Source organism: Uloborus diversus, chromosome 1 (genome assembly GCF_026930045.1).
Source record: "Uloborus diversus isolate 005 chromosome 1, Udiv.v.3.1, whole genome shotgun sequence".
NCBI classification, from domain to species: domain Eukaryota; kingdom Metazoa; phylum Arthropoda; class Arachnida; order Araneae; family Uloboridae; genus Uloborus; species Uloborus diversus.
The window spans coordinates 260,689,382-260,699,798 of NC_072731.1; the positions used below are offsets into that span (position 1 = coordinate 260,689,382).

Genomic DNA, 10,417 nt, shown 5'->3' on the forward strand with positions numbered 1-10,417 from the left:
ACCTCGAGACGGCTTTCGCTATAGGTGCAGCATCGTGAGGAGCCAGCCGGTCCACGGTGATGGTGCGGAGGATGGCGGTGGGAAAATAAAATCAAAGGACATCAAAAACAGTCAAATGAAAGCAATAAGCAATCGTGATTGCTCAAATAATAATAATAATAATAATGGGAGTTCAATTATCGCTTTCTGCATCAGAATCCCAATTCATTAAATGGCCCCTCACCCGTCAAAAATTTCTGATTCCAAAAAGAGCTTTCTCTGCTTCAGACAAGATCGATATATCATTTGAGGTAGTGAGAAGCAAAGGGATGCAAGTGGCAAAATTAAGAATTTGGCGATAACCAGTACACATGGTAGGTGAACCTGTCATGGGGCAAGAGATCGTATTAGTAGCCCTGGTAGGTGTTGCTGTGCAGCATGATTTAGAAAAAAAAATCAATGAAAGCCTACCTAGGACGTTATCTTTAAACACATTTTACTCGAAACTTAAAGTAGTCCACTTGCATCCCTTTGCTTTGCTTCTCACTGCCTCATTTGGAAAACAATCCAATATTTCTAACTCATATTAACAAAAAAAAAAAAAAAATAAATAATAATAATAATAATAATAATTTGAACTTTGACATCTTGAATTCAAATTACATTTTTCTCAATCACGAGTATCTATGTGTATGTAGGCGTGTGTGTTTGTAAGGGGGGGGGGTATGTTTGTGTGTGGGGAGGAGTATGTGTATGTGTGTGTAGGCATGTGTGTGTGTGGGTAGTTGGTGTATATGTGTTTGTGTGTGTGGGGGGTTTGTTTGTGTGTGGGGAGGTGTTTGTGTGAGGGGGTATGTGTGTGGGGAGGGGTATGTGTATGTATGTGTAGGCATGTGTGTTAGTGTGTGTGGGTAGTTGTGTGTTTGTGTGTAGGGGTATGATTGTTTGTGTGTGGGGTATGTGTCTGTGTGTATAGGCGTGTGTGTTTGTGTGTGTGTGGGGGGGTATGTTTGTGTGTGGGGAGGAGTACGTGTATGTGTGTGTAGGCATGTGTGTGGGGGGGGAGGGGTATGTGTGTTTGTGTGAGGGGGTATGTGTATGTGTGTGTAGGCATGTGTGTGTGTGGGTAGTTGTGTGTATATGTGTTTGTGTGTGTGAGGGGGTTTGTTTGTGTGTGGGGAGGTGTTTGTGTGAGGGGGTATGTGCGTGGGGAGGGGTATGTGTATGTATGTGTAGGCATGTGTGTTAGTGTGTGTGGGTAGTTGTGTGTTTGTGTGTAGGGGTATGTTTGTTTGTGTGTGGGGTATGTGTCTGTGTGTATAGGCGTGTGTGTTTGTGTGTTTGTTTGGGGGGGGGATATGTGTATGTGTGTAGGCCTGTGTGTTTGTGTCTGTGTGCAGGCATGAGTGTTTGGGTAATTGTGTGTATGTGTAAGGGTGTGTGTGTATGTGTTTGTGTGTAGGTACGTGTATGTATGCGTATATGTGTAGGATATGGACGCAACCTGGAGAGGATTTTCGCTAGAGGAGCAGCATCGTGAGGCGGTGGTGCTGCAGAGGAAGGCGGGGGAAAATAAAGTCATAAGAATTCAAAACAGTCAAGTGAGAACAATAAGCAATCGTGATTGCTCGAAAAAAAAATCTTGCTATTAAAATAATTCGTTAATTCAGGGTTCAATATTCGATAAATAGGGGTGTTCGCCTTCATTTTAGTCGGGGAAAAAGAAAAATTCGTTAAATCGAAAAATTCGTTAAATAGACGTTCGTTAAATCGGGATCCGACTGTACCGACCGTCAGAGTGACACTACAGAAAAAGAACCCTCCCGATTCTCCCATCCCGACCGGAGCTCTTTAACTCCGCGTTTAAATGCCCTCTGTTTTTCTCCTGTGTTGTGTTGCTATCCGTCAGCTGTTTCACTACCCAAGATTCCTTGCAGTATTTTCGTGTGACGTCAGGTCCAGTTTACAAGCTGTGTGGGGAGGGGTATGTGTATGTATGTGTAGGCATGTGTGTTAGTGTGTGTGGGTAGTTGTGTGTTTGTGTGTAGGGGTATGTTTGTTTGTGTGTGGGGTATGTGTCTGTGTGTATAGGCGTGTGTGTTTGTGTGTGTGTGGGTAGTTGTGTGTGGGGGGATATGTGTATGTGTGTAGGCATGTGTGTTTGTGTCTGTGTGCAGGCATGAGTGTTTGGGTAATTGTGTGTATGTGTAAGGGTGTGTGTGTAGGTGCGTGTATGTATGCGTATATGTGTAGGATATAAACGCAACCTGGAGAGGATTTTCGCTAGAGGAGCAGCATCGATCGGCCGGCGGTGGTGCTGCAGAGGGAGGCGGGGGAAAATAAAATCATAAGAATTCAAAACAGTTAAGTGAGAACAATAAGCAATCGTGATTGCTCAAAAAAAAAAAAATCTTGCTATTAAAATAATTCAGGGTTTAATATTCGATAAATAAGGGTGTTCGCCTTCATTTTAGTCGGGGAAAAAGAAAAATTCGTTAAATCGCAAAATTCGTTAAATAGAAGTTCGTTAAATCGGAGTCCGACTGTACCAACCGTCAGTGACACTACAGAAAAAGAACCCTCCCGATTCATCCATCCCGACCGGAGCTCTTTAACTCCGCGTTTAAATGCCCTCCGTTTTCCTTCTGTGTTGTGTTGCTATCCGTCAGCTGTTTCACTACCCAAGATTCCTTGCAGTATTTTCGTGTGACGTCAGGTCCAGTTTACAAGCAAGCTCGAGGTAATGGTAGAAACCGGACTCTGCATATTTCGAGCAGTTATTTTTTTCCAAATTATACGAGCATAAATTTACGTATTTCATAGCATCCCGACTGTGCGAAGTTGGTTTTTTCATGTTGATTGTGGATAAATAAGTACGACAATTTTATTATAACGTATTATATTTTTGCTCCTTTGTCTTTGTTGTTGTTTTTGTGTCTCCATTTTAATGCATGTTTTGATAGCGTCGCAGAAACCTTCAGATGTTTTGATTGATCGTGTAATTAATTGTTCTTTTAGAGGATTAATGTATGAATCTTATCTCAGTCATAATTGGGAATATTATGTCAAAATCGCAATTCGCCCTAAATATTAAATATGGTTTCTTTTCTGTAGAGTGTTGGTCAATGACTATGTAGTGGTGAAGTTGAATTAGACTTTCACATTATAAATTGTCTATTTTAATTGTTCTTTTAGAGGATTAATGTATGAGTCTTCTCGCAGTCATAATTGGAAATATTATGTCAAAATCGCAATTCGCACTAAATATTAAATATGATTTCTTTTCTGTAGAGTGTTGGTCAATGACTATGTAGTGGTGAAGTTGAATTAGACTTTTACGTTATAAATTATCTATTTTTCTGTGTTTTTTATGACAGAAGTAAAATGCATTCGATGCTGTGAAGCTGTATTTATCTGTAAAATTCGGAATCATCGTTAAGTGACAATTGATATCGTTTATTAATGAGGACAAAAGGACGACGTCATTCATTTCTTTATTTAATAAAAAAAATATTCTCTTTCGATTTTGACCTAAATTTTCGCTACTGACATTTCACTTAAATAAAAGGTACTTAATTGGGAAAATAAAGGATAAAAAATCTGAATTCATTTATTTTGAATAGAGACTATGTCTCAGATTGCTTACGTTTTAAAATATTTTTTTTTTCCTTTAACTAACTGTTCGGTTGTTCAAGGAAAATCGTGACTTTCAGTCATTTAATTTTTTTCTGATTTTTAATTCTTTAATAGTTTTTTTCCTCCCTTGAGCTGTAGTTGTAAAAATGCCTTGACATGATAATGAGGTTTTTGTATTTCTGAATTCAAAACAAAGTTTGTTTCATTTCTGTGTGTTTGTTTTCTTTTTTAGTTTGAATAAATTTGGAAAGTATTTATATTTATTTAATGTAAAATGATTTTTTTATTCAATTTTTGAAATAAAGATATTTTTTATGGATTTCGAGATCCCTTATAACATTTTCCTATTCTATTGAGTAGAAAACATTCCCCTCTCTTCTTTGATTTTTGAACTCTTTCTCTGACATACCTTTATTTGAAGCATTCTAAAGTGACTTTCTTTATATTGTGTGATTTCTTGTGGTTTTGTTCAGTGTCAGTGAGAGATATAGTTATTGTTGATACATTTCTATGGTGAAAAAAGAAACTTTCTGAGAAAGGTAATATATTCCCAAATTGTTTATGTTGGATACGCCACTGCTTAATATTCGTAATTTAAATGAATAAGATACAAGCTTAAAACTTTGTTCATACTTATTATCCAGAAATCAGTAAACATCAAAAACATATAACATCACTTCAGTTAATAGTCAAGCATAACCTTCTACCCAGGGTTGGGTTTTGGACTGTCCGAAACTGGTTTTGGACAGGACAGGTGGTTTTTACCGTCCAAAACTATCTAAAACTGTTCAAAAGTGTCCGAAACTGTCTTAAACTGCCCAAAACTATGCTAAAGCTAAAGGGGTGAAATCTAATCAATTCATATTTACTACAATATTTGTAATGCATAAATATAGATATTAGTGAGGTTTAATTAATGAGTATTTGATAACATTTTTCTCCAAAATGATCATTAAAAAAATATTTGACTTGGAAAACAATTGTCAATAACTCTATTGCAAAAACTTCCTTATGTAACAGTTGGTAGTGTTATGAAAGGAAATTCACAACACTACCAGGACAACTAATTTCAGTTCTATTTAAAACTCAAAGGAATGTTATTAAATGTGCAATATTTAGGTGCAAAAAATATTAGGTGCAATTAAGTTTTACATGATGTTTTAACAAAAATTATTTTTTAAATCATAGATTAAAGAACAAGAAATTGATAACTGAACACTTATATTTTAAGCTGTGCTATTCTTATTTAGTTCATATTTTTAATATATTACATTTATTGCACTACATTTTGAACACTTTCTTCTGAACACACGTGCATAAATGTCAAAAAATTTGATTTATAGAACGAAAAAAAAAAAAACTCATGCATACAAACTGAAATTTTTAATGAAGAATTTAATTTCTACCTAACTAGATTAAAATCTGCTGTATAAATAAGTTACGTATATATTTATATTCTTGAACATTCACATTGAATAAATGTATTAAATAGTCAAAAAAAGCATAATTTAACACATTTTGTTCTGTTTTTGATATTTTCTCACAAAATATAGTTTCTCAAAAATAGTTTTGGACAGTTTTGGACACATGAGTTTTGAACAGGACGGTGAAAACCTCCACAACTCTGCTTTCATTTGCACACATGCACAAACATAAGGAAATTTGGTTACTATTATTAAAAAAAAACTCATGCATACAAATTGAAATTTGAATCAAGAATTCAACTTCTATGTAACTAGATTAAAATCAGCTGCAACATAAATTGAATGTTCACATTGAATAAATGTTCAATATAAAACATTACTTCGATACATTTTATTCTGTTTTTGATGTTTTCTCATAAAACACAATTTCTCTAAAAATATAGTTTTGGACACTTTCGGAGAGTTTTGGACAGGACGGTAAAAACCAGGGTTTTTACCAAGGTTTTTACCGTAGTGTCCAAAACCTTGCCAACCCTGCTTCTAACGAGATAATTTAAAATGTCCTATGTCTTACAAGTCGTAATTCCAATCATGATCATTACTATTCTCAAAAACCAAAGTTCTTTGTTTACAATAGGCCTACCTAAAACATGGTCTTCTAAGTGAATAGGCAACTTCCTGGCTCTTTGCTTGCAGGTTGTAGTATATATTTCAGGGCCATATACAAGGGGGGGTCTTAGGGTCCCCCCCCCCCGAAAAGTTCAATTCGGCATTTAAATGTTCTTTTATATTTAAAAATTTCTAAAGAATATTGTTCCATAACTCAAATGTCTTTCACATGTATATTAATTGCATAAAACGCTTTCATATTAGATAACCCGACAACTTGAACATTAGCACAAATAGCGCAAAGCTCTGCATGAAAGTTTTTAAACCCTCCCTGGAATAATTTTCTGTTTACGTCCCAGATATATTTTGTCATTCTTATGCTGTTTAGTCTCGCCGATCTCAGGAAATAAGGAGAGGAGTTCTTTAGCTTGTAATTCATTCAATAAACTGCAAATGTCCTGTTGTTTCCTGTACAAGTGCCAACTTTAATATTTTTATATGTAATATTTTGCTTAAGGACTTCTTTTACCGTCAAAATATTAATTTTTCCACTGTCTCCTATTACATAAGCGTTATTAAAGATATAGGATCAATCTTGAAAAGCTGAGGTTGTTGAATTCCGCTTTTAATGACATGGCTTTTCTTGAGATGCATAGTTTGGTAACTATCAACTAAAGTTGGCGAATGGCATTATTGTGGTAATTACCATCAAGGTAAAATGCTGTTTCAAGATCTTCACTTTCACAATTCTATTTTTCTGATCGACATTGCTTTCTACATTGATTTATTGCACCATATGGGGTGGTATTTGAACAGTTTCAAAATCTTTGAAAAAGAACTTCTTCCGGGACTTCATCAACTTTGATATTGCACATCTTCTTAAGCTCACTGGTATAAAAGTTTCTACATCCCTTGCTTTCGAATTATGACTAAATCTGGAAAGTCTTTGATGTCATTTCCAGTAAGAATATTAGGTCCCTCAAAGGGCACCACATAAAGCGCTGATATCTATCAAATTCAGATTGAAAAACTCAAACTTCACCGATACCATGTATGATGGTCGAAATTTCACTTAAAATGTCGCATTTTTTTAGTTGCAAATGCTTTTTTAATAATCAATGAGTCTGCTGCTGTTTCCATAATTGCCCCCCCCCTCCCCCTAGTGATCCTGTTAAGTATGTTCCATTAATAACGATCCATGCACGGCATGTAGTTCTATATTATCTAGCTATGTTTACTATTCTTTGTTTCATTCCAGTCAGCCAATTCCTAACCTAAAATAAAATTTTCCCTCTTATTCCTATATCAGCTAGTGTGCTGAGAAGAGCAATATACAGTACCTTGTCACAAGGGTGCAGAAAATGTTTTACTGCCAACATTTCCCTAATATATATGAAAATTTTACCATATGTTTTATGTTTCAGATCAAGGGCACCCATATAGGGGGGAAGTGTAGGCTCAAGCCCCTCCTTAAAAGTTAGAGCTCCTTGCTTTGAGTACTTTTTTCTTTGCAAAAATATAAAAACATTTCTTCTCCAGCCATTAATGAATAAGTTATTAAAAATACAAAATTTTACTAACTCTAATCTTTACTGAAATCGGTTTCTATGGGGAAAATGTCTGAGCAGCCCCTTAAAATTTTGCATTTGGGCGCCTTTGTATCAGATAAAAATTCATTCCTATTACTATAGGTATAGATAATTTTGGAAAAAAAAAACAGTTGCATCTTTAAAATTAATAGAATGAACTGATAACTTGTATAGAACTGGATATCTAAAAAGTAAATTAAGTACACATGTGCAAGTTTTAATTAAAATCTCCTAATATTAATTGTAAAATGTAAATTATTATCCAACAAATAGTTAATGAAAATATAAAGACTGGTGATGCAAAAGAAAATGCATTCGAAAGACACTTGCGAAAAAAATCGGAAAATTAATAATAAAAAAAAAAAAAAAATTGAATCTGCAAAAAATTTCCCCTGATAGTTCAAATCCTAGATCGCCGGATCAGACATATTCTGTACCGTGCCTTATCATAAGCTTTTTCTAAATCAATATAAGCAACATCTGCATACTTTTTATAATCTAAAGCCATGGTAACCTCGTCATGGAAATGCAATAAATTCGTAGCACACGATTTACCTTTCCTAAAACCATATTGAAAACTAGTCAACAGACTAAGAAATTAATAATCTTGATTTTAAATTAAGTTTAAAAAATTTTACGAACCACTGATATCAGACTTACAGGTCTATTATTCAATGCTTTACCTTTAGACCCTTGCTTGGAGACAGGGGCATAGCTAAGGGGGGGGGGTTGGGGGACAAACCCCCCCCCCCCCCGAAAAGTTAGTCTCAAAAAAAAAGAGAAAAAGAAGAGAGAAGAGAAAGAAAAAAAAGAAGAAAAGGAAAAAATTCCAAGAGATTATACATATACATATATATATATATATAAAAGTAACCCCCCCCGAAAGTCGGGTCTAGCTACGCCACTGCTTGGAGAACAGCTGTTTATTGTGTTAGTTAACTTGATTGTAAATACACGAGATAAGCCTTCACTGCTTAAAACTGATTTGTTAGTGAAATGACTACTTGCCTTTCAGCTGTTTTCCGATCCCTCGGAGAAATGGGGGGTGCTGTCAGTGCTGGAGAAGACAATGACGAACTGATTGACAATTTAGTCGAAGCCGAGTACATAAAATCTCCCATCGTTGAAAGAATTTTCAGAGCTGTAGACAGAGGAGATTATTATTTGGAAGGATGCAAAGAGAACGCTTACAGGGATCTGGCATGGAAGTCTGGCCACATACACTTATCTGCGCCTTGCATTTACTCGGAAGTAATGGAGTCGCTGAAGTTGGGCCCTGGAATGTCTTTTTTGAATCTTGGAAGTGGCACTGGATATCTGAGTACCATGGCTGGCCTCTTATTGGGTGAGTGAAAGAACTGTTCGTATTTTACTTTTAGTTGTAATGGAAAAAAAAAACTCTAAATAATAGAGCCATCTAAACATGGGAGTGTAAGGGATCGCCCAGAGCAAAAAGGCCTGAGATGACAAAATAAACCCTTTTTTCTGCACTTGTTTCTGAGTTCCGGACCTTCAATCATCGCCACTGATTTGCAAAAGTTATTGGGGGGGGGGGGCAGACATCACCGGGGGTTTAGGAGGATATGTAATCCCATGGAGGTTCCCCCCCTTCAATAAAGGTCAGATTTTTGTACCGTAAAAAGGCCAATTTGCATATTCTCTGTTATGTATAATTTAAACAAACAAACAGTATGACATGGCGTTTTCAAAGTAAAACAATCTAAAAATTGGTTTACAAATTTTCTGGTTCAACTAGATCATGTGACTTGTCTTAGTAATAGACATTTTTTTGTTCTTTTTTTTGGGAATCCATGCAGTGCTGTAGCTAGGCAATATTGGAGAGAGGGTGGGGGGGGGGGGTCATGCTGTGGGAAATTTTCTAAATTTGAGATGAAAAACAGTGAGTTTTCAAGTTTTTAAAAAGCATTTTAAAGTCATATAATGAACATTAGAACCCTGAGAATTCGACAAGCCTGGCATATATTTTTTGGCTTTGAAAAAAGGAAAAAATAAATAGAAACACGCACGGTATCCTTTTGTAAAAAGTAATTTAATTTATGCATGTTTTTAAGACCAAATGTTTTTTCATTAGTGATATTGGCTAACATATTCAAGTGTAAATACAGTCTCTCAATGTCTAGGTCCTTTTTGAAAAACTCAATTGATTTTTCAAAATTTGTTTCACCTCTGTTTATAATAAAAGTAAGCACTCTTGTTCAACTGCAATGGCTTGTGTGAGTTCGGTTGATGTAAACTGCCCAATAATGCAGGATTGCACCATTTCACAAACCTCAATGTATTGCCTTGTAGTACTCCGTAGTGATTTTGAAAGTGTGCGGTGAGCTGGCTTCGTTGTTTTTATACTTCTTTAATATACGTCGATCTGAGGAAGCGAATTATCATCATTTTGTGAAGGTTTTTCTTTTGAACACAATTCTCAAAAGTATTCAAAACTATCACGCCTCCCATTTAATATACAAATCAAACCCTCGTAAATTTTTTCCAGATCAGCAACACTTAGATAAGCACGCCACAGCGCTGCCCACCGCTAACAGACTTGACTTGTAAGTTCCCGCACTGGGACAAATTCTAAGTGTGCTTGCAGCACCGTAACACTATCATTATTCACACCACTCGTTTTCAGTTAACCTGATTACTACCGTAATAATTATTTGTTTTAACTCATTACTGAAAGCATTTTACAAGGTAAACTATCTTCAAAAAAGGAACATAAAAGATAAATTTATGAATTTAGAAAGCATAATATAACTAATAATTTTCTTGATTTATTAGGGGGGCTCAGCCCCTTCAAAAATATTTTTGAGGGGGCTTGGGCCCCATGGAGTCGGTGCTACTGCTTTTTTCTCCACCTCCCACCTCCCTTCAAGTTTTGATATTGAGGTTCAGCAAAAATAAAAAGAGAAATCAGACAAATTTTCTGCCCCCCTCCCCCAAAGTTGGTTGGGGCAAACCTTTCCTGGCAACATTGAATGTTACAAAGATCCTGATCACAGCATTATGACTCTGCAGGTTAGTTTTGCCCCAAATATAGCTGTCTAAGTTTTATCTTTTAGCAGAGAAAAGAATGAATGAAGGTTTTTAACATCCTTCCTAATGTTAAACAAAAAGCTTTATAAATAAATTGACTCACTTAGATAAGCTTTTTTTAATTGTAATTTT

The 10,417-nt window shown here is 35.6% G+C and overlaps 1 protein-coding gene across 1 annotated transcript in view; it reads left to right on the plus strand.

Annotated features, from left to right (window-relative positions):
- Positions 1-8,440, plus strand: part of LOC129234247 (ATP-dependent RNA helicase DHX30-like) — an 89,446-nt gene extending 81,006 nt beyond the window's left edge. The window contains exon 15 of the mRNA XM_054868228.1: positions 8,253-8,440. Within this exon, the coding sequence (XP_054724203.1) occupies positions 8,253-8,310 (58 nt within the window). The 3' untranslated portion in view covers positions 8,311-8,440. The remainder of the gene's footprint in view (positions 1-8,252) is intronic.
- The last annotated feature ends 1,977 nt before the right edge of the window (positions 8,441-10,417 follow it).